The sequence below is a fragment of the Halichoerus grypus genome, chromosome 1, assembly GCF_964656455.1.
Source record: "Halichoerus grypus chromosome 1, mHalGry1.hap1.1, whole genome shotgun sequence".
NCBI classification, from domain to species: Eukaryota; Metazoa; Chordata; class Mammalia; order Carnivora; family Phocidae; genus Halichoerus; species Halichoerus grypus.
Window position 1 is genome coordinate 47462674 of NC_135712.1, and position 26954 is coordinate 47489627.

Here is a 26954-nt window from a genome sequence, read left to right on the forward strand (position 1 = left end):
AGAGTCTGCTTTTTGGTTTGTCTCTTTTTTCTTTGTTGTTCCTCTAGATCTATCCATGTTGTTGCAAACGGCATGCTTTCATTCTTTTATGGCTTAGTAATATTCCACTGTATATATATACATTTTCTTTATTCATTTATCAATGAATAAATTATGCTTCCATAATTTGGCTATTGTAAATAATGCTTCAATAAGCATAGAGGTGCACATATCTTTTCAAATTAGTGTTTTTGTATTCTTTGGTAAATACCCAGTAGTGGAGTTACTGTATTATATGGTAATTCTAATTTTTTGAGAAAAACTCCATACTGTTTTCCACAGTGCCTACACCAGTTTGCATTCCCAACAGGGCAGGATGACTCCTTCTCCACATCCTTGGCAACACTTTTGATTTCCTCATTTTGATTTTAGCCATTCTGACAGGTGTGAGGTGGTAGCTCATTGTGGTTTTGATTTGCATTTCCCTGATGATTAGTGATGTTGAGATCTTTTCATGAGTCTGTTGGCTATCTGTATGTATGTTGGAAAAATGTCTGTTCGGGTCCTTTGCCCATATTTTAAGTGGATTATTTGTTTTTGAGGGGTTGAGTTGTATAAGTCTATTTTTGGACTTAACCATTGGATATATCATTTGTGAATTTCTTCTCCTACTTAGTAGGTTGCCTTTTTGTTTTGTGGTTTCCTTCACCCTGCAAAAGCTTTTTATTTTGATGTAGTCCCAATAGTTTAATTTTGCTTTTGTTTCCCTTGACTGAAGAGACAGATCTAGAAAAATGTGATTGCCGATGACCAAGAAATTACTGCTTGTTTTCTTCTGTGAGTTTTACAGTTTCAGGTCTCACATTCAGGTCTCATCTTTAATCCACTTTGAGTTTCGTGTATGGCGTAAGAAAGTAGTCCAGTTTCATTCTTTTGCATGTAGCTGTCCAGTTTCCTCAGCACCATTTATTGAAGAGACCATTTTTTCCGTGTTGTATGCTTTCGCCTCCTTCATGGTAGATTAATTGGCCATATAAGGGTGGATTTATTTCTGGGTTCTCTTTTCTGTTCCATTGATCTATGTGACTGTTTTTGTGCCAGTACCATCCTGTTTTGATTACTACAGCTGTGTAGTGTAATTTGAAATCTGGGATTGTGATACACCTCCAGTTTTGTTCTTATGATTGCTCTGCCTATTCAGTCTTTTTAGGTTCCATACAAATTTTACAATTATTTGTTCTACTTCTGTGAAAAATGTTGGTATTTTGATAGGCATTGCATTTAATCTGTAGACTGCCCTGGGTAGTATGCACATTTTAAACAAAATTGGTTCTTCCATTCCATGAGCATGGAGTATCTATTTGTGCCATTTTGTTTCATCATTGTTTTATAGTTTTCAGAGTACATGTCTTTCACCTACTTGGTTAAGGTTAATCCTAGCTATTTTATTCTCTTTGATGCAATTGTAAATGGGACTGTTTTCTTAATTTCTCTTTCTGCTACTTTATTATTAGTGTATAGAAATGCAACATTTCTGCATGTTGATCTTGTATCCCGCAATTTTATTGAATTCATTTATCAGTTCTAGTAGTTTTTCAGTGGAGTCTTTAGGGTTTTCTGTATATAGTATGGTGCCATCCACAGAAAGGTGAAGTTTTACTTCTTTCCAATTTGGATGTCTTTTCTTTTTGCTGTGGCTAGGGCTCCAGTACTGTGCTGGACACGCAGAAGTATTGAGTGGATAGCCTTGTCTTGTTCTTGATCTTTGAGGAAAAGGTCTGAGTTCTTCATCATTGAATATGTTAGCTGTAGGTTTTCTCATAAATTGCTTTTACTATGTTGAGGTATGTTCCCTCTAAACCTACTTTGTTGAGAGTTTTTGTCATGAATGGATGTTGTACTTTGTCATATGTTTTCTGGTGGCTGCCAGCATTCCTTGGCTTGTGGCCGTATCACTCCAATCTCTCCCAGTGATCACATCCTCTTCTGCGATTTCTCTCTTACAAGCACACTTGGGATTACATTTGGGGCTCACTCAGATAATCCAGCATAATCTTCCCATGTCAAGATCTTAATTGAATCAAATGTGCAAAGTTCATTTTTGCTATGTAAATTAACATTCACAGGTTCCAGGGATCAAGATGTGGGTATCTTTCAGGGGACCAATATCATTCTATCACAGTATGTTAAGGCTTGAAAATAGTTATTAAAGTTCTGTCACTTTATTCACAAATCAGTTTTACAGAGGACTGAGGTTAGGATTAATTGCTCCCCCTTCTATGTTATTTCCTTATAAATATAGCAAAGAACCCAGTGTACCCAGGACAGTCTTAATTAACTATTACTTTTATACTCAAAAGTTTCCTTGTTTTGTTAAACTATACTGAGGTCCTCCTGTTTGTAAACAGCCTTAAGATGATGACAGTTAGCTGAGATGTACTGGGACAGTTTAAACTACAATTTGAGTTTCCAGAGGCCTGAAATTCGGTCTGAACTGTTTTAAAACCAAAGCTGCTGCTTGTTGTTTTGGGATGTATTCCCTATTTATACCTCAATTAATAAAGGGTAGATAACTTCAGGCATCCCTTCTGAAACGCTACAGAGTGGTTGCAAACTGTGATCAAAACTCATTGGTGAAACCAGTTTGAAGATCATGTTAGTCTCAAGGCTCAGGTCTGGTTGGCAAACTTCTAGGCTGCCATGCAAGCATGGGTAAGGCAAGTATAGGTAGGAATAAAGGAAGCTGGCTCTGCTAGCTCTTCTTAGAGCTTTGTTTCACCAGTAAGAAGGACAAATGTTCTCAGGGAGCTCCACCATTCACACCAAAAACTTACTCTACTTCATATACTAAACATGACCTATTTTCAGTTAGTTTGAGCCCACAAGAGAATGATTATGGTTTTACTCTGTACTATGATAAATGAATAAACTACCTTTTTATTTAAGGAACAGATAGAAAAGCTTGAATGTGATATTTATTTGGTGAATTTACATGTGAGGTCATTTACAAAAGAAAAGATACAGACAGATGCAGCTTTCAGTGCAGTTTCAAATATTTTTCAGAACAAGCAATAGTCCATGAGGATTTGGAATGATAGTATTGAATGGCACATGCTTCAGTTTCCTTCGTGTTTTTCTACCCAACCCCAAAGGGTAGGAAGGGAGAGCAGTAGAAGAAAATACCAGTGTTAATGTCAATACAGCCATGCAAATAAAAACTTTAAGTCAGAGGTTATTCAGAGATGTAGAACATTTCTGTATGTTATGATAGTTGGTACATAATTTAAGAAAATGCAGAGTTCTCAAACTTTTCCGTTATCCAAGCCATCTTAAATTGTCCCCACTAGAGGCCGCCTCAATATTTTCCAAACTCTGACTTTGGAAGGGGTCATTTCTTATAGTTTCTAAGAAGATAGCATTTGCAGACAAAACCTTTTTGACTTCACTAGGATAAAGCACCCTCTTAACAGAGGGGTACAATGCTCCTTTACTCCCCAAAATGCAAACTTGATTAGATTTCATTTCCAGAAGTGTAACTGAAGGCTTGCTTGCTCTTTTATTATACTCAGACTTAAATAAACCTTTCCCAGCCCCAAATATCTCAAAACAAGAGATACCTTAAGAACACAACCCCTCTCCCACCAGAAAAATCCAGCATATAAACAAAAAGGATGGTCTATAAAAGTGACAATTGGAAAAACAAAACCCAAAGTGATTTCTAAGTAAAAAAGTAAAGTAAGGGAAAAAAAATCTGTTAGTATTCCTAAGTAAAGACCTGGACATGGGCAGTCAGGCCCTAGAGACCAAGGTTAGCTCAAAACTAAAAAGCATTCCACATTTCCTCAGGACCTTTGAAAATACTGGTTTAATATTCTTTAAGCACATGTAGCCATAGTTAAAGCACTAAACTTAACCACCTCAGGAAATACTATGCTTCTGGCTCCAAGACTTACATCCTTTTGGAACCTTTAATCACATTTTCTTCACTACAAATTTTAAGCTAATTAAACATTCCCACACATCACACTTCATCTTTATACACACAATCAACCTGAATTTTCTTTCAAAAATACACTATTAAATAGTGTACCTAATAGAGAAAATAGCCACAGGCAATTTACAAACCCATTCCTATTTCATCTTACCTCTTGCCTGGTTACTCTCCTATTAAATTTTCAGTTTTCCAGCATATATACCAGAGTATTTTGCTTCGGTGTGATTTGATGAAAGCCAGCTGCTGTGGACTTTTAAGAACAATGTACATTATCCATTGGAGTTGAATGGGGTCAAAAGGCTTAAGCTGCCACTGAATCTAACCTTCTGCAGAATCAGAGGCATTGTGCATGCTGACAGTGGTTTAAAGGGTCTGTTTTGCTGCCTTTAAAACAAAGTCCCCATTTAAGTTTTGTTTTCTAAAAAAAAAACCCAAAAAAACTAAAAGGGATTAATTGAATCCAAAAGAAACCTATTTTACAGCACTTACTATGTTAATTTAAAAACCAACATGCTGTAAAATACGTTACACACACACACACACACACACACAATCATCCAGAATATAACCCACCAACCTCCAAAAAAAAAAGTCAAATCAACAAATCAAAGTTTTTATTTGCATGGCCAATTATCATCTTCTGTACTCTCTGCAACTTTAATATCCCTTTAACAGGTTCTAAGCTTTTGTTGCACAGGGAATAAAAGCTGCAACACTGCAAACTTCCTTCAACAGCCACTCCCGCAACACCTAAACATGAAACATGTAACGAATGACAACAGCACAAACAAATACTAAGTTCCACCATTCAACACAGTTCATGACAGTGTCTTTAGGGTTCAGTTGAAAAGGGAGTAAACTTCTAAAAAGAGGGTCATTCTCCTCCCCGTCCCCTCCCCCCCCATTTTATAACGTTGGTGGTTTTAATCCATATTTCTTTGCAACTTCTGTCTGGGCATGGGCAGCATCACAGAGTGAGTACAGATGAGCCATCTCCATTTCCGATTTGGCCAGGTTAATAGCTTTGTTGAACATGTCAATGGCTTTCTCCATGTTTCCTCTAAAAGAACAATTTTAAATGTTTCACAACCAACAAGCATTTCACAGAATACAACAAAGTTTCTGACCACCCAGTTTTATGATTCCAAAAAAAATGCTTCTATACTGTATAAGAAACAAAATCGTGCCTAGCACATAGGAAGCACTCAATGAATATTAGCTACTATTATAAATACTATGTACTTATACCTTTTGTAGTCTTTGTTTACAGATAAGAACAGTGAGACTAAATGACTTACTTAAAATTATAATCCTGTCTGGTTCCTAAATTCTGTGTTTCTATACTACATCATAAGGCTCCTTTAGAAAGCAGTGACATAACCTCAGAGAACATTACTGGTATTCGGGGGCCTTACCTTCACATCTGTGTGAACTCCTCTTCTTTCCCCTCATCTCTTACCACCATACTCCCGCCCCATGCACCTCCGCTCCAGTTACACAGGTTCCCCGGGGCCCCTGGCTCTCCTACCTACATATAATGCTCAGATGATTTATGGCATCTCTGCCTGACTCTAAATCAAACCCTCACTGTTCTAAGGCTCAGTTCAAATACAATATCCTCATGAAAAATATCTTCCCCTTCCGTCCCCAGTCTTCCCACAGACATATTGTCATTCTGTGCAAGTCAGATGAATATATATTCATATTCTTACTACTTAATAGACACTTCTCCATTCCCAGATCCTAGTACAATGCCTGGTAATTAGTATCTGTTTTTTGAGTAAATAGATGAATATGCTTGGTCAAAAAAAATATAATTTACCTCTCACAGTCTAGATGTGGTTAGGCTTTACATACTTGCCAAGAACCAAGAGCTGTTTTAAGTTGTCTTACCCATGTATATATGCATACATGCCTGTAATCTTACAATAAATATTTATAAAGTTCCTACTATATGTATGCAGTTAAACTCTTAAGAAATACAACGGACCTCTGGGGTGACTGTACTTAACCTCCTACCACAATATATGGCTACATGAAAGACTTGTTTTTTAAAAAAAAAAACTTTTAAGAGTTCATGTTTGGTTATTAGGTAGACAGTAGATTGGCTAAATCCTAGGATAATGAGCAATTTCACTTATTCATTTACATTCATTCATTTATTTGTAAGGCAGGATTTAGAATGGATTCCTTAAAGTATAATTAATATACCAAGAAAACCCATCAAAATGCATATCAGCGTTCTTAACCCAGGCTCTACAAATAACTTTATAGCTTTCCTCAAAAAAGATTAAGAACCAGAATCCCATCCTATCCTAGTGCAAGAATATTCACATTAACAGACTGGCAAATAAATAATATTTACATGTAATTGTCACAAATTTCATCAGCCTATATATATTCTGCCCACTATGGGGCAAAGAGAGGACCCAGGAGGGGCTGAGTGACAGGGAGTTAAGACAATCCCTATTGATTCCTAACAAGGTCAGTTAATTTGGCAACAGTGAAATATAGGGGCTAATATCCTATTCCTACTACTGGATCGTGATGTAACTTTGTTACCCAGTTTGGGCATCAGTTTCTACACTCTTCAGTTAAACTAAAGATCATATAATCCCTACCTTTATAAGGACTGGGGTAAAGATCATTTGAAATAAAATTTGGAAAAATACCCAAGGTTCAGTACCTGGCCTAGAGTACTCAAATGGACAGCAATGCGAATATTAAGATGGTATACGACACTAAATTCTATGGCATAAACAGTAGTCACCTGTTAATGGTGGCTCCCAAGTGCAACTCTGGATAAATATTTTCACAAAACAAGAGGTTATGAGCAGTAAGAGTTGCAAAAAATCTTATCTAACTCCCTGATTTTTAAGAAAACTCATGGGCTCAGGGATGTTTCAACGTGTCCAGGTACTTGGCTGGTTGCTTATTTGTAGCAGGATCTAGATCTTCCTGTATTCTGGCAGGAATCCTTATGCTGCACTGCACTGCCTAAGCACACTGCAGGTATTTTTTCCTACAACAGAAATAATATAGGTGGAAAGAGGAAAGAACACACAAGAGGTATTAGAGAAAGATCAAATTTTCCTTTCTAATGCAAAAGGAAAAAAATGAAACAAGGCAAATCAAAGTTGTATAGTTTTGAGGGAAGCTTCCTTCAAAAGGCATGACATACTAAGAACTTAGTGGATACTGACAATAACATATTCTGTAATGAGAAGAATGAAAAGATAAGTATCTATGGAGCTGCCTTAAATTTCCTTAGAATAGACTATAGAAGTTACCTTTGCACTTCAATAGTTCCCATGGTTTCATATGCAAAATCACATTTATTGTCAATTTCAATAGCCTTGCTGATGAGCTCCAAACCTCTATCCAGATCTTGCTTCCACTGAAGCTGAAGTAAACTGCAAATGCAACAAGGCAGTCAGATGTAACTATGGCATAGTATCAATAGGAATATAAGCACACAACTCAATTTCTGCCCTAAATGAATTTACAAGGAAAAACAATCTAAAACAGTACATAATCAGATTTGCATTATTTTTTTCAATTGTATATTGGTTTTATAGTCCAAAATCCTTATTATGAAAAAAGTGTCCAAAGGTCTAGACTCTATTACTAACTTACCCTGCAAAGCTTTTTTACTTTGTATAAAGTTTTTTTTTAAATGATAAGTACATAAGGACTGGAAAAACTAATTTTGATATAGCTAACATTTGACAGGATGTTCAGAACTGAAATCTTTAAAAGAGTGAAAACAGTATATTTACCAACTGCTGTATAAGAATGAAACATAAAATTTTAAATATTAACAATGAAGCATCTACAGCATTAAGAAATTTGTCACTTAACTCACTGATACTTTCTATTACAGTCCCCCCTTCCTTTCTTAATGATCAGAAGAAATCCATCTTATTACATGCAAGATATACAGTTTCTTACAGAAACAGAGAACCATAAATATACATACCCTTTATGAACATATGTTGTGGCATTATCTGGTTCCAAATCAATACATTTATCATACATATCATCAGCTTTACCAAACTGTTGTTGATCTGTTAATGCCTATGTGAGGAGATACTTCAGTTATATTAAGGTAACTGTCAACCTAAGCAATTAAAAGTATATTGTTTACTAATTAAAATTTACTTAACTTATCCATTATTACCAAGTTTAAATGTTACAACTTAATTATTATTTTTTTATAAAGCATTGTTGTAAATATGAAATCTTAACTGTTCTTTCTTTTTGTCAAGTAGTTACATACAATAGCAGATGATCTGGTACAGTGTAGACCAGAGAAAGTCCCACTCTTGGTGCCAGTTCTAATACCAGTTTCTCACAGGTACACTCATGTCACTTATTCATAATTTATCATAATATGTCATAAGGGACTTATTTTAAAGACAGTACTCATTTGGAAGAATAAATTCAGTTATGTGTTAACTGTTATCAGAGTCATTCCTTAAAAATGTTGATAGAAGAAAAAAAAAAAGCAGCTACAGTCAACTATTTTAGGGCAAATCCCATGGCAGAAATGGAACACTTGGTTATATGGATACCAGTTCACACTGAACCTAACTTTGAGACTTGGCCAGCATCTAAGCTCAAGCTTGAGAGTTACACTTGGGACGCCTGCGTGGCTCAGTCGGTTAAGCGTCTGCCTTCTACTCAGGTCATGATCCCAGGGTCCTGGGATCGAGTCCCCCATCGGGCTCCTTGCTCAGCGGGGAGCCTGCTTCTCCCTCTCCCTGCCGCTCCCTATGTTTGTGCTCTTTCTCTCTCTCTCAGACAAATAAAATCTTTAAAAAAAAAAAAAAAGTTACACTATATCTAACTATTAGTGTGTATATAAAGTAACATATAGATATTTCATGAAGTAAAAATCAAAAGAGGGGTCAAAGGATTGAAATTTTAGACTAGTAACGTTAGTGCTGATAAGATGATAGCTCAAGTAAGCCATAGCTATTCTGAAGGCAGCACAGTGACAGGGAAAAATGCAATTAGAAAAGCTCTCAAGAGGTTGTACCTAGTATTAGTTTCTTTAAAAGCTATTCAGTGGCCTTTGCTCTTTTAGCTGCTTATAGAAATCTGTGCCCAAAAAAAACCCTTCTGAATTTCATTTCAGTGATGAGGATGGTGCTGTCACTTTCTGGTTTGTTCCTAATCAAACATAATGCATAAACCCAAGTGTACTTATTCAATAAAAATGTCCTATAATTATAATGTGTGTTTGTCCTATTTTAACTTCTATGCATTCTGTAAAATTTTATATCACACATGCTTTCACAATAGTGTGTAGTCAGCCACCAGTGTTTCATTTTTTTATTATCACCATTCTGTCTAGAAATTTTAAAACAAATATATCATTTCAAACTCAATTTAAAGAATTTCTGGGTTGTACTTCATACCCTAGAATCTCAATTCTTAACAATGCAGTGATATTAGGACTTTTTTTCTTCTTAAGAAAAAAAGATTTTATTTTAGAGAGAAAGAGAAAGCACGAGCAGGGGGAGGGGCAGAGGGAGAGAGAAAATCTCAAGCAAATTCCACGCTGAGTGTGGAGCCCAACACAGGACCTGATCTCATGACCTGAGCCAAAATCAAGAGTCAGACGCTCAACTGACTGAGCCCCCCAGGTGACCTGATATTAGGACTTCTAAAGAACAGATCCAACATAAACCAATCTTATCATAATCCCTCTCAAAAAAAAGTTATACCCTGTGGTACTTATAACTTGGCCAAAGAATGCATGGAAGAAATTAAAAACAAAACAACCTGCAGAAAGGTTTGGAGGTAGGTGTCTACCCCAGATAGTCATTTTGTTTTATTTTTTAAAGACTTTATTTATTTGTCAGAGAGAAAGAGAGTAGGAGTGGGGGAGTGGCAGGCAGAGGGAGAAGCAGGCTCCCTACTGAGCAAGAAGCCTGACGCGGAACTTGATCCCAGGACCCTGAGATCAGGACCTGAGCCGAAGGCAGATGCTTAACCAACTGAGCCACCCAGGCGCCCCAGATGGTCATTTTTAAATGTTTCTTATTTCTGTGATGTTTGGGGTAGGGGGAAAACATTTCTTTGGAATAAAAAAGAGTAAGAGAAGATACTATACAGCGTACTGAGATACCTGGTTTATGAATATACCAAAAGCAACTTTCAACTTAAAGACTAAGAGAGAAAACAGTCATTCTGAGATCATTTACTTACAGAAAAAAGTCTAACTGTGGCTATAAGAAGCTAACCATTTTCATTTAAATGGATGACTTAAACTTAGTAAGTTTTCAAAGACTTTAGATTACAATTAAAAAGTGAAAATAATTTTTAAGTGTACATTCTACTTTCCACACTTTCAATCCTAAAGCAAGGAAAGGTTCAGGATTTGGCAAACCACAGAGAAATTAAAATGAGCTGTCAAAAGGACAGTGATCTAAATAGGAAGAAAAACCTTTCCATGACATTCTTCCCACCAATTGCACAGAGTAAATTTTCCTAAGGTAATTAACTTCTGCAAATCCAATCCAAATGAACACTTGAGGGAAATGCTCAACTTTAGCTTCCCCACGTTGAGTTTAGTGCCAGGGTTTTCAAACTGTATTAACACAGGAGTCACTCCTAAGGTGATTCAAAAGACCATTTTGGAGGCAGGAGAATCGTAACAGGAACAAAGCCATTTGTGTTCACAGAAGCTGCAACCAGGGAAGCACTGTTTTTTAATTTCCATACTGAAATTCAGCATACAAATGCAGTTCTTTAAAAGGACTGGAAACTGGGGCCCTGGCTGGCTCATTCAGTGGAGCACACAACTCTTGATCTTGGGGTTGTGAGTTCGAGCCCCATGCTGGGTATAGAGATTACTTCAAAATGAAATCTTTAAGGGGTGCCTGCGTGGCTCAGACGGCGAAGCATCCAACTCTTGATTTTGGCTCAGGTCATGATCTCAGGGTTGTGAGATCAAGCCCTGCATCGGGCTCTCCTGGGCATAGAACCTGCTTGAGATTCTCTCTCTCCTCCCTCTCCCTCTGCTCCTCCCCCACCTCTAAAAAAGAAAATAAAATCTTAAAAAAAAAAAAGGACTGCCAACTGAAAAAATAGGAAAAATCACATTTACCTGAGCATATAGTGCATAGCCTTCAGCACACCTTGGAAATTTCTTTATGACCTCTTCAAAACCTTTCATAGCTGCTTGGATTTGTGAAGAATTGTTTCCTGTATATGCCTGGCGATACTGTTTAAAAAAAATCAAAACAGGCCTGTCAAATCAAGAACTCAAAAACTCATGGAATTTAACATATTACAAAAGTCACACAAAATAACATAAGTATTTCCAGAAAAGCAGGTGATTTGCTAACCTAATTTGCTGCATCTAAAAGGGTTCCAAGGAAATATCTCCGGAGCAGGGATCCATAGGCTATGTACAACTATGACTTCATTGCCATTATACAATTTCAAGATGTTCAATAATCTAGAAGAAGGCATACTAACTTGTAAGAAGTTAACTTTGCATATAAATGGGGGAGTTTTAAATCTAATATAATTTATTACCACTTTACCAAAGTTACTATTAAGCTTCACCTAATAACATTTTTCATCCATAATATAAATGTGCTCGTGACCAATTTCTTTAAAAAGTCTTTTAGGACTCAGGCTATAGGGTTAACTGGAAGTACCTCATTTCACTAAAAATGAACTTATTTTACCTGATTTTCAGCTTTGTGTTTCTGAATATTAATAAGGTGAGATGAGAGAGCAGTTATGTGGTATGATTGAAGAGTATTTCCTCAAAATGCTTTTGTTTTTTTGTGCTAGCTTATGGTAGAAAAGCAGGGAGAACAGTGCTGTTTAGGGGAGCATGAAATAAGGGAGAAACATCTACCAAGATGAACTCAAATAAAACATCCAGAGGAATACAGAAGCAATTCCTCATTTAGCAAATACACTTCTATTACCCTAAACACATTTTTCCCTTGTAGTCATCCTTTGGGAGAAAAAAGATATGATGGTTTTGTAGACAATGAGGTACTTATTTTTGTTAACAATGGGAAATACAAATGATGTTTAGGAAAACACAAAAATAAAGTAGAACCTACCAATGCAAAACATTTCTGAGCTTGTGCCAGAGCTGACTCAGGTCTTAATCTAATACATTCATCAAAATCTGCCACTGCTTCTTCAACTTGATCAAGCAGTATTTTCAGCTAAGAAAAAAACAAAAACAAAAACACACACACAAATATACACAATTCAAAATAATAGGTGCACCAGTTGAGTACAGTGTCTCTTATCACAGTTTAGCATCATGCTATGCATGTAGTATTCAATACAGAATTACTTTCTAGGAACAGTGAACTAGAAAATCCTATCATTTAAAGGAAAGATTCTAAAACTATTAACCAATTTTTTCTAAAGCACTATTAGAGGGGAACCCTCTTGGGTCCCCTCCCTCCTTGGGAGCTTTGTAGGATCACTTTGCTATCGCTCAATAAACCTTGCTTTGCTGTCCACCAAAAAAACAAAAAAAACAAAAAACAAAAACACCATTAGAAACCCACCATTTTTGTACTGCAGTTTTGGTCACTCTTAAGCAAGAAACCTGTTCTCCTAGAAAACTGAACATCTCTGTACTTTAAAATTTCAAAGCGGATCAGACATCAGTAATTACCTTTCTTTCTTTCTTTTTTTTTTAAAGATTTTTTTATTTATTTGAGAGAGACAGGGAGCATGAGTAGGGGGGAGGGGCAGAGGGAGAAGCAGACTCCCTGCTGAGCAGGGAGCCCGATATGGGACTCAATCCCAGGACCCTGGGATCATGACCTGAGCCAAAGGCAGCTGCTTTTCTGTTATTCTATGGATAGCCTATACATTCCACCCTAATGCATTTCAAGAAGCCATCCATGTTAAACAGATAATAAAGCCATGTGTTACCCAGATGAGGATGAAACTGGGAATGGCTTTTGTCACTACGTATCTTTACTAAAAATCAAACATGCTTATTAGAAAACTCCATTCAGAAGAGATTTTTTTGGTACTATCTGGATAGTCCAGGACAAAATTTCCTTACACCAAGAAGCCCACAGAAATCACCTTGTTGATTCTAGCATTAACTCAAAATGTCCAATAAATGTTTCAATGTCACTGAAAATCTAGGAGCCAGAAACACCTGAAAACCAAACTTGAACAGGCAAGCCAACATTTGTAGGCGTCTTCTTTTTTTTTTTATCAGCAAATACCAAAACTCAAAGGACAAATATTTAAGATGGGACTGAATAAATGCCAACCCAAACTATAAAACTATACTTTGTTCACAGCTATCAGAAGTGATACAAGGAAACCTGTGACAACATTCTCAAAAATGGTACCATATTCCTCAATCCAAAGGTCAGAACTCTTGATACGAAAATAAATTTACCTGTCCTCGGTGGTGATAAACATCTGCATTCTGAGGGTCAATGTCAGCAGCCATGTTAAAATCCTGAGTAGACAGCAGAGGCTGCTGCTGCTGCATGTACATGCTGCCTCTTTTGATGAGAGCATTTGCTCGAAGCTACAGAACCAAAATGAGAAAAGGTTTGTCATGACTAGAATTCAGTTTTTTAAAAAAAATAACAGCTTTATTGAAGTCTAATTCACACACCAAAAGCTCATCCTTTAAAAGTGCACAAGTTGTTTTTAATATATTCACAGAACTGTGCAACCATCACCACTAATTCCAAACACTTCCATCACCCCCAAAAGAAACCTCATACACATTAGCAGTCATTTCCCATTTCCTCCCTAATCCGCAGCCCCTGGAAACCATCACTCTACTTTCTATTTCTACAGATTTGTATGTTCTGAACTTTTCATAGAAATGGAACCGGACATGATGTGGCCTTTTTGTGTCTAGCTTCCTTCATTTAACATAAGGTTTTCAAGGTTCATCTATGTCATACCATGTGTCAATACTTCATTCTTCTCTATGGCTGAATAATCATTCTATTGTACAGATATACCACAATTTATCTGTTCATCAGTTGAGGAACATCTGAGTTGCTTCCACTTTTTGGCTATTATGAATAACACTGCTATGAACATTCATGTACAAGTTTCTGTGTTGATATATATATTCAGTTCTCTTGGGTATATACTTTAGAGGGGAGCTGCTGGGTCATATGGTAACTCAATATATTTAACTTTTTGAGGAACTCCCAAACTAATTTCCAAAGGGACTTTATCATTTTACATTTCTACCAGTAATATGTGAGACTTCCAATTTCTCCATATCCTCACCAATACTTTTTTAATTGTCCATCTTTATGATTATAGCCATCTTGGTGGGTATAAAGTGATACCTCATTGTGATTTTGGTTTTCATTTCCCTATGGCTAATGATATTGAACATCTTTTCATATTCTTATTGGCCATTTGTATATATTCTTTGGAGAAAGTCTATTCAGATCTTTGACCTATTTTTAAATTGGGTTCTATTATTGAGTTCTGTATATATCCTGGATAAAAGCACCTTATCGGATACATGATTTATGAATATCTTCTCCCATTCTGTGGCGTGTGGCTTCTCTTTCTTGATGGCGTCCTTTTAATTACAAACGTTTTTAGTTTTGATGATTTTCGTACTGTTGCCATATCTAAAGAATCACTGCCTAATCCAAGGTAAAGAAGATTTCCTTCTAGGTTTTCTTCCAAGAGTTTTATAGTTTGAACTCTTACATTTAGGTTTCTCATCCATTTTGAGTTAATTTTTGTACAGGGCATATGATAGCCATCATTATTACTTGCCATTAAAACAAAAAGTCATGGTCATGAAAGCAAGAAATAGGTTTCTTCTCCAAAAAAATTTTTTGAGCAAAAGTACATGTAAATTTTCTTTCAATGAAACAAGTAAGAATGCCCCCACAATTATAACAAAAACAGAACATATTTGTAATCAGTAGGAAATAAAATTAAAAATTGTATTACGAGCGTATCTTCAATTTGAAAACCTCATTTTGAAAGGAACTTTTAACAGTCATAACACCTTTTGTTTACAAGAGGTTAAGATAGTTTATTAACAAATACTTAGGCCTTGAAAACAACTTTTCCACAAAATACATGAATGATTCATTTGGAGGTGAAAAAAGCGAGAATTCACTTAATTCAGTGAGGAAACAGGCCACAGAGATGTTAACTAGTAAGGCATACAAATCATGTATCCGATAAGGTGCTTTTATCCAGGATATATACAGAACTCAACAACAGAACCCAATTTAAAAATATGTCAAAGATCTGAATAGACTTTCTCTGAAGAATATATACAAATGGCCAATAAGAATATGCAAAGATGTTCAGCATCATTAGCCATAGGGAAACAAAAACCAAAATCACAATGTTAACTAGTAAGTTAATTGGTAGCTAAGCTCTGTCTTATTAAAACACTGAGTAGAAGGCTCATATATTCAGATCCCCCTAAATCTTAATTATGAAAATAATTATGTACACCTAAAAAGCTGTTCCAACCACACAACTATAGAAACTTTTGGTATATTTCAGTATATATCTATATCATATTTTTAGAACCCGTTTTTTAATTCATGTAACATAAAATCTTTCAAATTATTAAATGTGTTTATTTTATTAAATGTATTTTATAATCTTGTACTACCTATTGCATGTTATTTACAGTACTACCTATAGCATTACTGTATCACCCTTCCCCCAATCTAAATATAGTCTAATACAGTAGGCAGTGGCTTTAAAAGGAAGCTGAAGTTACCAGATGCCATAGAAAAAAGACAAAAATTCCTTTTCTGGCTAAAGATAAACATCACTGATATTTACATTTCAGTTTCACTGCACCAAATCATCATTAGGTGTAGTTGCTTCCAAAATAAAAACAGTCTTTTGGAAAATGGCAACTGCAATGTGAAAAACTTGGCAAAACCTGTAATACAAGCCACATTTTTAAAATTAATTCTTTTCTCTCACACACACACACACACACACACACACACACACACACATTTTAAAATGTACCTTCACATTAGCTTCTTTCAAACTGATGACCTTATCTAAATCTGGTTTGGCCGCAGTGGCGTTGCCAATAAGCAGGTAGAAGGTGGCTCGTAGTAATAATGCTTCTGCCATGTATTTGCCTTGAGCATCTATTTCTTTTGAGCATTCACTTATTATTTTATCATAGTTTTCTTCTTCCATATACTGTTTGGCCCTTAAATATCCAGAACTGAAAATAAAAATGAACATAGGAAATTATTTACTATGAAAGGATCAAATGCTGAAACTTGCCACACTTAGTATTACTAGAGTTAAGCAACTGTCCACTTCCCCTTAACATTCCAGTGTAGGACTGGAATGGGATTGTGGGGAAAGGAATAACAGATTAGGATTCCTGGTGTGGACTGGGATTTTTCTTGATGTCCTGGAAAAAGGTTAACAGAGTCAACAGCAGAAACCCAGGGTTACTGCCCAGGCTTCGGCATTTAGATGTGATAAAAGATGAGCTAATGACTGACTGATCTGCAACATGGACAAGGATCTGGTGTTATTCACCTTCATACATATGGCACACTGATGTCACTCAAGTTATTTTATGATCAACAGAAAGAAAAGAGAAGAGATAATTAAGTTTAGGTGACAGAAGCCAAGGGAAGAGACATGACCCAATCTGTACTTGGTAAAGAACACTCTATGTTGTGGAAAACACACTACAGAAGAGCAAGACTGGAGGCAGAGAATTATCTGAAGGGCTCTCATCCAGAAGCTGTTGTTTCACCTAAATAAACAGACCTAGAATGAATAGGTGGAAATATCAAAGAAGCAAATTTAAAGGAAGATTCTTCTATTAAGGGGGGGCATTAAAAAAACACACCCTTTCCTACTTTTTAAAATACGGTGGCCACAACATCATTATTCTTCTAAGATGATAACTTTTATTGAGGATGCCTGTAGAAGGGATTTTTTTTTGACTTGAAAAGGAAATTTATACTAGCTAACCTCTAAGGGGTCTTACAAATATAAGGCTCCATAAGTTAGAGTATATTTTCTCATTTCATTTGTTATATATCCTGAGTACAGAAAACTGGCAAGTAACTTAGGCTGTATCAGTCAAAATCTTATGAACTCTCTTAATTTATCTTAATTAATAATTACATTCTAATATTCCCTGCATTTTAACTTCATTGTAGTTTTTCTAGCAAGGACTATTCCCTAACCTGAAGAGGAAATTACTGGCATTATCTTAAACATTTACTTCTCAACTACATTTTCTGAAAAGACTGTGTATCAACTAACTAAAATTTGAATATCTTGGTACAATTATGCATGGTATCTTCCCTTAAAAGGTGGCCAACAATGGTTGAAAAATTAGGAGATACAAATCAAAAGCAATCTTTCCTCAAACTTTCCAATATGCTATAGATGCAAAACTATGCTTTGCTACAGGAACAATACTCCCATTTTTCCAGAACTCATTAAAAAATGGCATGTTGGTAGTAATAGTGAACCTTCTCTTAGAAAGGAGAGCTAGTTTTAATACCAAAACACAATATAAATGGATAAGCAGACTAGGTGACTTACATACCACATCACATCACTTGATCTCCAGTTGTAAACATAGCATTTTGTACTTTGGTTTCAATTCTCTATAGGAACAAACACAAGAAGCCCAAAGAATGGGTAGGCAAGCAGAAAACAAAGAAAAAACTCTGAAGAAAGTCACTCTTCAGGGCACTCCTAAGCACCTCATAGTTTATAAACCTCCCTGCACTAAAACATTTGGATGTTGAGCTACATGATACTTTTCAAGTTAGTGCCCCTGTTCCAATATAGTCAACCACTCTACTCACTGGGAATCCTCTTGAGAATATCATGTAGGACTATATAGATATTATGCTTGATACACTTACTTTTCTTTAACTTCTGAAGCCTCTCCTTCTTTGTCTTTATCTTCATCAGACTTCTCTCCTTTAAGCATGGGCTGAGAAATTATATCATCCGTGAAAGAACTGAAGTAAGATTTGATAAACTGGGGAGATGGCATCAGAGGTTCACGATTCTGAAATTTAATCATGTTTAAATATATCAAAATGAGAAAACACTGACCAAAGAAGCAGGTACATTTGTACAACAGTGAGAATGACTGCTGTAAAAACTGGAATCTCATTCTCAAACAACTGAAGACTATTAGGCTCCAAACCACAGGACAGGACAAGAGATAGTGGAATAGGTAGAGTTACCCATCCCAGCTGTTCAAAGCAGGCTTTAAATGACACCTCCCTGGGACTCCTGGGTGGTGCAGTTGGCTAGGCATCTGACTCTTGGTTTTGGCTCAGGTCATAATCGCAGGGTCATGAGATCGAGCCCCACATTGGACTCTGAGCTGAGTGTAGAGTCTGCTTAAGACTCTCTTTCCTTCTCCCTCTGCCCCTCCCCCTCCCCTGACACACACACACACACACACACACACATGTATGTGCACTCAAGCTCTCTCAAATAAATAAATAAATAAAGGAATAAATAAATAAATATTAAATGACACTTCCCCTCTCCAAAGATGTAAAGGATCAAGAACCCCTACTACTCACTAAAAGTTAAAAAGGTGAAATGTGTAACACAGGAGGCAAATAGCTGATGAGTTAAAAATTATCTCCTGGTACGCCTGGCTGGCTCAGTCAGTACAGTGTGTAACTCTTGGTCTTGGGGTTATAAGTTTGAGTCCCACACTGGGTGCAGAGATTACTTAAAAATCAAATCTTAAAAATGTAATAAAAAAATAAAAATTATCTCCCTCTGGTCTCTGTCCTAGAAGATCAGCATCTTAATTAACCATTCAAGACCACATCTTACACAGGTGCTGTAACGTTAAGTCCATTTACCACGGGCTTTCATCTGTCCTCTAATTGTATTGCATCTGAAGATCTCCATTATAGTAAATGCCACTGAAAGTCTGAATGAAATCATATTTCTTATTTAAATTACCACTTTTGACATGGCAATCTGATTCATAATTATAGAAGTATTTTATTTCTCCTTTTAGTCTGATTAGGATAAAGTTTTAAAGAGGGTAGAGGGAATAACATGGCCATAAGGCTCTTATCATATATTTTGGATCCTTTAGCTTAAAAATTTAACCAAAAGATTTTTAAATTGAAATATGATATTTTAGATTGTATGCGTAACAAATACCATTTCTGTTATTTTGGTAGATTTAATGCCTTTGTATTTGAAGGAGGGGTAAAAAAAGGGAATTTGGCTTTGTAAGTAAATGACCTAATCTAGGATAGATGAGATTGGGAAAGAAGACAACAACAGGAAATCTAAGGGGAAACCCTTATTTTTTTGGAAGAGATTCCATGTCTTAATTTAGGATTATACAAGTTAATATTTTAAATCAAATGGTCACCCATCAAGTAAAAAGTCTGCTTAACTTCAGTATTTCACTAAAGACTCTGCATAGGAATATACAGTGGCAATCATTTTCCACTTTAAATAGCAGTCACTGAAGGCTAAGTAAATCATTAATGTCTTTTAGTTTACTATTTCAGCTTGGAAAAGGCACCTCCCTGCCTTCCACAGAGAATTACAAATTTAAAATGAAAACAATGTAAGTAATGGACTTAAGTATCAAAGGAACAAGATACAAATTCTAGCTCTGCCATTTATTAGCCATGTGACCTTGTACACGTCATTTTCAGTTTTCTCATCTCCGAAATGGCAATAAAAATACTTGCCTTATTTATCTTACAGGGTTCTTGTAAAAATAAAAACAATAATGTAAAAAAGTATTTTGTGATTTTGTGCCACAAAGCTGGCATACAAACAGATTAGAAAATATAAGTGGAGGGGCATGTGGCTGGCTCAGTTGGAAGAACATGTGTCTCTTGATTGGGGTTGTGAGTTCGAGCCCCATGTTGGGTGGAAAGATTACTTAAACAAATAAAAACTTAAAAAAAAAAAAGAAAATATAAGTGGAAACTGATTTGGAACCTATGTAAATGTAGGTTATCTTATATTTTTCTTACCACCCCGGAAGTCCAACCAGTATAATCACTCAACAATAACATCATATAAATATACACAAGGAAACGAGGCTCCTTTGAGGTTGTGAGACTATTACATGGTACTTACAGTGTTTTGAGGAACCCCTGTTCTAGGAAATGATCAAGGGAAAAAAGGGTTCCAGAGTTTAAAGAGACTGAGAACAACTACAGCTACATTCCTCTTGGAGATTCACAATATATCCTAGCACATGAAAGTCCTGCAGTGAAGAAACCCGTTTTAACTGTTTAACTCAGTGAATATTCAGGAGCGCAAAATTAAAAAAACACACAGCTTATTAAAATCAATTTAAGAGAAAAGTTATTCTTAAAGAAAAAAGGAACAATTGACTTGACATTCCTGAAGTTTAGCAAAAAATCTCCAGTGAAATTTAGTGATGCCTGTGGTAGTCCCATGGCATCTACTTATATCCCTCCATGACACTTCACCATATCATGCCTTTTACACTTACTAATGGTCTCTCTCACTAAATTGTAATTCTGTAAGGGCAAGGACCATATCTACCCACCCTTCTAAAATTGCTTTGTTCAATAAATGTTTCTTGAGTTAAGTCATCTGTTACAGACTGCCTAAAACCAGTGCCAATTTATATTTTATATCTTTAAAAACTTTAATGATATAGACAGGAGTTGGCAAATTTTTCCTGTAAAAGACCAGATAATAAGTATTTTAGGCTTTGCAGGCCATACAGTCTCTGTCACAACCACTCCACTCTGCTGTTTTAGCTTAAAAAGCAGCCTTTTTAAAAACAATGTCTGAGGGCAGTGTTCCAGTAAAACATTACTTACACAAACAGGTGGCAGAGTGGATGTGGCCCATAGGCCTTGTTTGGTGACCCCTAATATAGATGAATTCTTTCAGTATTCTCCAGATACCATATTGGATATAGCCTACATTCTTATTTTGAAAAGATAAGCCACAAAAGCCTAAGATCACAGGAAAAGACTATAATCCAGATCTAATTTCAGTTACCATTACTATCACATCCAAGTTTAAGCAGTGTAAATTAAAAATGACCCTTCATAATGTATATTCCCTCTACTGACCAACTCAGACTTACCTTGTATTTTTCTTTGGCTTTCTCTTTTCCAAGAAGTTTAAGAACCTTATCAGCTAACAGCATGCTTTGTTGATTTTGGAACCCTTCTAGTATACACACAGCAGTGACATCTAGAAATGATGGAAAAAATAAAAGTATAAAATTATTGCAAAGATGATCAGCAGCATCAAATGGGCACAGTGTTACCACAGAAAGCCAAGCCAAACTGATAGCCTGATGTAGCTATCAATTTCATTTCCAATAAATTGATTCTGTTCAACATTTAGTTTTATATACTCTATAACCAAACTCAAAGCTCAGAAATTCCACTTCTCTGGTTATTCACTTTCCTCACCTGTGAAATCCAAGGGACTATACTGCATGGTTTGTGATGTTTCTCACCACTCTCACATTCTACATAGTAAATAAACAAGGAATCCAGGAAGATTCTCTTCTGGCCAGTACCTAGAGGCCAAATCAGTGAAATGTGGCTCTCTCATGTCTGATTCTTTTTATAGGCCTCAGAGTTATTCCTTGTGTCCAAAGCCATCTGGCCAAGAGTTCTCAATTAAATCTGCTGCAAAATACCATTTTCATCTGGTTATGCCACAGCTCAAGATAAGGTGGTTTCACATTTAAAAGATCAGTGGTTCCTTAAACTCTCAACCTTTCAGAATACTCAAACACTAGCTGTTCCCACTCTTTCTGAATTCAGTTTCTCAAAATTCCAAATCCTCCAAACAAGTCAATTGGCTGTGTGTTCCTCTGATAACCTGGCTAATGCCAATATCAATGTCTTTTTCCCATCCCATTCCTCCTATCTAAAATCCGCTTAACCTCCTTTCTACCAATTATTAACTGTTAGTAACTTCAAGGGCTGGCTGAAAACTCAGAATTCTTTTCCAAAGCAACCGTCCTTCCACCCACAACCAAAATACACGACACCACAAAACTTCAAAAAACCATTCTCTAAACCATCCTCACTTGGTAATCCAGATTTTAAAAATAAAATGGCTTTTTCCTTTTAAATAATGTTACTTAATAAATATGGCAAAATCTGATTATTGATTTTAGCAGAGTTAGCTTGTCTAAATCACACTTTGGTTTAGCGCCATGTCACCTACAAAAACATACTTTAAAAGCCAGTGGTCTATATATTCTAATTGAAGTTTTGGAAGCAAATATGGCCAATTAGAGGCCGCAGAATATTTGCAGTACTCACTGAGAACGGCAAATTCACTTGATGCTTTGTACCAACTACATAATTTCCAATGAGGTATAAAATCATGTTTGAAAATATCAAGAGCAAAAACCAAATGTTTTCTTTAATGATTCATCTTAAAATTATTTCATATTTATTTAGGATAATCACTGAAAATATGTAGATTCTTAGCAACACTATCACTTACCTAAAACTTATTTTCTGATTTCTTATTCATGGAATTACACTGAGGCTCATTAATTGCCAAGTTAAAAATGTATGGGATGTAAACTTCAAATCTTAATACTAACTTAATTCCATAACTGAGAAGAGAGACAATACTCAAGTATCAGCAATCTCAATTTAAACTAGAAAACAAATTCTCAGGTGGGGAAGAATCTAACTTTTAAATACAAGTGATTTCTCTACTCACAAGCAGAGTTTCATATAAATTTACCAATGACTATAAAGCCTTTAGTAATTTTCATTATGTAAACACAAAAATACCCTCACCTTCTAAACATTCCTTCTTATTGTCTAGCTTCTCGTGGGCTTTTGCACGTCTAAAGAGAGCTTTCACATATTTGGGATTAAGTTCAACAGCCTTTGTACAATCTTGTGCCACCTCTTTCCATTTTTGCTGTAATTGAAAGTATTAAAAAAAGTCACACTAAAGGAAGCACTGTTCAAGAGAAATCAGTTTTGGAAACTTAACAGGCTGAGTATTAAGAGTCCCATAACACACAAAAATATATTCCCAATACATAAAGAGTTAATATCCACAATATATTATAACAGCTCATATAAATACTTGTAATAAAGAAAAGCAACCTGATTTTCAAAAACAGGCAAAGGACCTACTTAGGCGATCTTTCTACCACAAAATCTACAAACCTACCTGTATCTCTGTGCTCATATCATTTCCTTCCCTGCTGTTAAAAGTGAGGAAGTGCCCCTCTTCATCAAAGGCTACCCCTCTACTTGTGATCTGGATCCATACTGTCCCCACTTCAAGGACTTCACTCTGTTAGCTATTTCTCCTCTGCATCAATCTCCATCTCTACTGAAGCATTCCCATGAGCATAAAAACACTCACTCTAGTATTTTCCAACTTTTAAAAATCCTTTGATTCCATAATTCCCTGCAGCTACTACCCCATTTCTCAGCTCCTCTTTATTGCCAAACCTCCAAAGAACAGCCACTCTACTTGATTTCTGCCTACCTCAATGTGGGCTCCTTCTCAGTTTCCTTTGCTAAATTCTTCCCCTCCACCTGAGTCCTACAAGTGGAACACTCTCGGCCTCATCTCTACTCTCTCTCCCTAGGTGATTACATCTATTGTCCTGGCATTATATAAAATCTAAAATTAGATGGCTCTCAGATTGGTCTCTTTAGCCCAAACCACTCTCCTTAAAATAGAGACATTTCTAATTCAACTTCTACTTAGCTGTCTCACTCCTTGCCCATTCTACCGTTATTAACATTCCTGCTTTTCTTTATCCTTCACATCCAATACAACAGCAAGTTGTTGGTCTCAGCTTTCTTTCATGTTTTACCTAGGCTACTACAACAGCATCCTTATTTGGTCTCCCTGTCTCCACTCTTGCCTCCCTTTAATATATTCTTGACAGAACATTGAAAGCAATTTTAGAGGATGTTCCTGCCCTACTTAATATCCTTAAGTATTTCCCATTACACTCAGAATCAAATCCAATTTCCTTACCTTTGCAAGGCTTTGTCTCATCTGCCCTCTGCTACCTCTCCAGTTGAATCTCTATACTCCAGGATCCTTTATAATCACACCAAACTCTTTTCCTGCCTCAGATCAATTACACATATGGTTTCCTCTATTTTTAACACCGTCTTCTCTACTGTTTGTACCAGCCCCACCTCCAGTCATTCCTCTGTTATAGATCAGGTTAATTCTTTAAAGCATTTATGAAGATGTCATTTAGTAGTTTGTTGTTTAGCTATCCTTGAACTCTATGCATAACTATTTGCTTTTATAAACCCAGCTCATACTATAGTAACCTTCCGTATAGGAGATGGTCCATAAAATTTGAACAAATAAATGCGGAGAATACAATTGCCCAATAACCACAGAAAAGGACGGTCAACTTTAGCTACATCTTAAAAAGTGTAAATTAAAACAATGAGAGACAGTATTTTTCTCCTACCAAAATGGCAAATATTATTAAGACTGATAATATAAGTCAGTGAGAACGATAGAAAACAAGCATATTCATATATTATTGTTTGGAGTAGGTATTGATACAATTTCTTTATATTTCCATTTCTAGAATTTTATTCTTGAATTTTATCCTCCCAAAAGTATGCAAAAAAAATACTTATGAAAATATTTACTCAAACATTGAATGCAATAGGTAAAATAGGAAACAATCCAAATGTTCATCAATAGGAAGCTGTTCTCAGTATCCATCTATACAACAGCTACTACTATATATAGCATTTCAGAAAGAATGACAAATTTGCATGTGCGAATAAAAACTGCACAAGACACAGTGGCAACTGAAAGAATATGTTACAACAATATGTGGTCTCCCCCCCACCCCACATATGGAGACAAAAAGTTGAATAGCCTCAAACTGTTGAGAAGGATGGGTTCACCAGAAACTGTGGCTTCCTGTATTATCTAATTTTATAAAATCTGATATATAGTTATATTTGTAACCAGCAAACCTAAAATCTGTTCTTAAGAAAGTTATGTAATTAAAGGATATGAAAACAAAAGTCTGTAATTTCAAAATAATTGAAATTGTTCAGAAAATTAATTAGATTTGGGTGGTATTAACTGAAACACTATGCAAATAAAGAAAACAAAAAGAAGAAAAAAAACACCTAAGATACATACCAACTGTTCAAAGGCAGCAGCTCTGTTTTGATAAAATGTGGAAAGGTCAGCATTCTTCTCTATAGGGCACAAACTGATCGCCTCAGTATAGCACTGAATAGCTTGTTCATATTTTCCTGCTTTAAAGTATTTGTTGCCTTTGTTCTTGGCTGCTTGGGCTCTATCAAGAGAGTTCTAAAATGAGAGGAAATAACACTTACCAATACTCAGGAATAGATTCAGATCAGTGATTAAACAGTGATAAACTGACAGAAGAAAAATGGGGAGGTAGAGTGGCTGTTTATAATGTAAGTCGCTTCATATAGGTATCTTCATGGGATAAAGTCTCAGTAGTAGGATTGCTAAGCCAAAGGTTTATGTATTTTTTTTTCATATTACAAGTTTTTATTTTAGTTAACATACAGTGCAACTGGTTTTTCGAGAATTCAGTGATTCAACATTTACATACAATACCCAGTGCTCATCACAAGTGCCCTCCTTAATACCCATCACCCGTTTAGCCTATCATCCCCTTAACATCCCTCCATCAACCCTGTTTGTTCTCTATCGTTAAGAGTCTCTTATGGCTTGTTTCCCTCTCTCCTTTCTTTTCTTTTTCCCTTTCCCATTTGTTCATCTGTGTTCTTTCTTAAATTCCACAATTTATGTATTTTTTATTTCAAAAAAATTGCTATAGTACTTTAAATGTAAAGATCCACTTTCCTGCCATTCCTGCCAGCAAGAGTTGTGATAGCTAATTTTTGCCAGTCTAATGGGTTCTCAATCAGGGGGTCATTTTACTGGTTAGGACACATTTCACAATTTCTGATCATCCAACCATAGGAGGCAGGGGTGAGTAGCTGCTATTGTTAACCTGGTGGGTAGACACCAGGGATGCTGCTAAACATTCTGCAATGTACAGGACAGCCCCCCAACACAAAGAATTATCAGATCCAAAATGTCAGTAGTGTCCAAGTTCATTGGAAAACCATGATCTAAAGTAATATTCCAGTATTATTTTGATTTGCATTTTCCTCATTATTAATGAATCTGAAAATCTTTTCATGTTTATTGACCGTACAGCTTTCTTATTCTGAAAATGATTTATTCATGTGTGTTGCTATTTTTCTTTTTAATTTTTTTTATTAACATATAATGTATTATTTGTTTCAGGGGTACAGGTCTGTGATTCATCAGTCTTACACAATTCACAGTGCTCACCATAGTACCTACCCTCCCCAATGTCCATCACCCAGCCACCCCATCCCTCCCACCCCCCTCCACTCCAGCAACCCTCAGTTTGTTTCCTGAGATTAAGAGTCTCTTATGTTTTGTCTCCCCCTCTGGTTTTGTCTTGTTTCATTTTTCCCTCCCTCCCCCTATGGTCCTCTGCCTTGTTTCTGAAATTCCTCATATCAGTGAGATCACATGATACTTGTCTTTCTCTGATTGACTTATTTCGCTTAGTGTAATACCCTCTAGGTCCATCCACTTTGTTGCAAATAGCAAGATTTCATTTTTTGATGGCTGCATAATATTCCATTGTATATATATACCACATCTTCTTTATCCATTCATCTGTTGATGGACATCTAGGCTCTTTCCACAGTTTGGCTATTGTGGACATTGCTGCTATAAACATTGGGGTGCATGTGCCCCTTCGGATCACTATATTTGTATCTTCGGGGTAAATACCCAGTAATTGTGTTGCTATTTTTCTTTTAGGCTGTTTGTCAACAGTGTAGAACAGATACTAGAAACACTTTGCTAGTGTTTTAATTATAATTATTATCCCAAATCTGTTGTTTGTTCATCAGTACATTTTTTGTACTCC

General features: G+C 36.0%; 1 protein-coding gene across 1 annotated transcript in view; it reads right to left on the reverse strand.

Moving 5' to 3' along the window:
* Nucleotides 1-2936: 2936 nt before the first annotated feature.
* The window catches only part of TOMM70 (translocase of outer mitochondrial membrane 70), a 36507-nt gene continuing 12489 nt past the window's right edge, over nucleotides 2937-26954 (reverse strand). Inside the window, exons 2-12 of the mRNA XM_036109697.2 lie at nucleotides 25142-25315; nucleotides 22783-22909; nucleotides 21090-21199; nucleotides 17878-18026; nucleotides 15989-16196; nucleotides 13389-13523; nucleotides 12070-12177; nucleotides 11091-11207; nucleotides 7953-8050; nucleotides 7264-7386; nucleotides 2937-5033 (exon numbers count right to left, since the gene is read on the reverse strand). Of these exons, the coding sequence (XP_035965590.1) occupies nucleotides 4880-5033; nucleotides 7264-7386; nucleotides 7953-8050; nucleotides 11091-11207; nucleotides 12070-12177; nucleotides 13389-13523; nucleotides 15989-16196; nucleotides 17878-18026; nucleotides 21090-21199; nucleotides 22783-22909; nucleotides 25142-25315 (1503 nt within the window). The 3' untranslated portion in view covers nucleotides 2937-4879. The remainder of the gene's footprint in view (nucleotides 5034-7263; nucleotides 7387-7952; nucleotides 8051-11090; nucleotides 11208-12069; nucleotides 12178-13388; nucleotides 13524-15988; nucleotides 16197-17877; nucleotides 18027-21089; nucleotides 21200-22782; nucleotides 22910-25141; nucleotides 25316-26954) is intronic.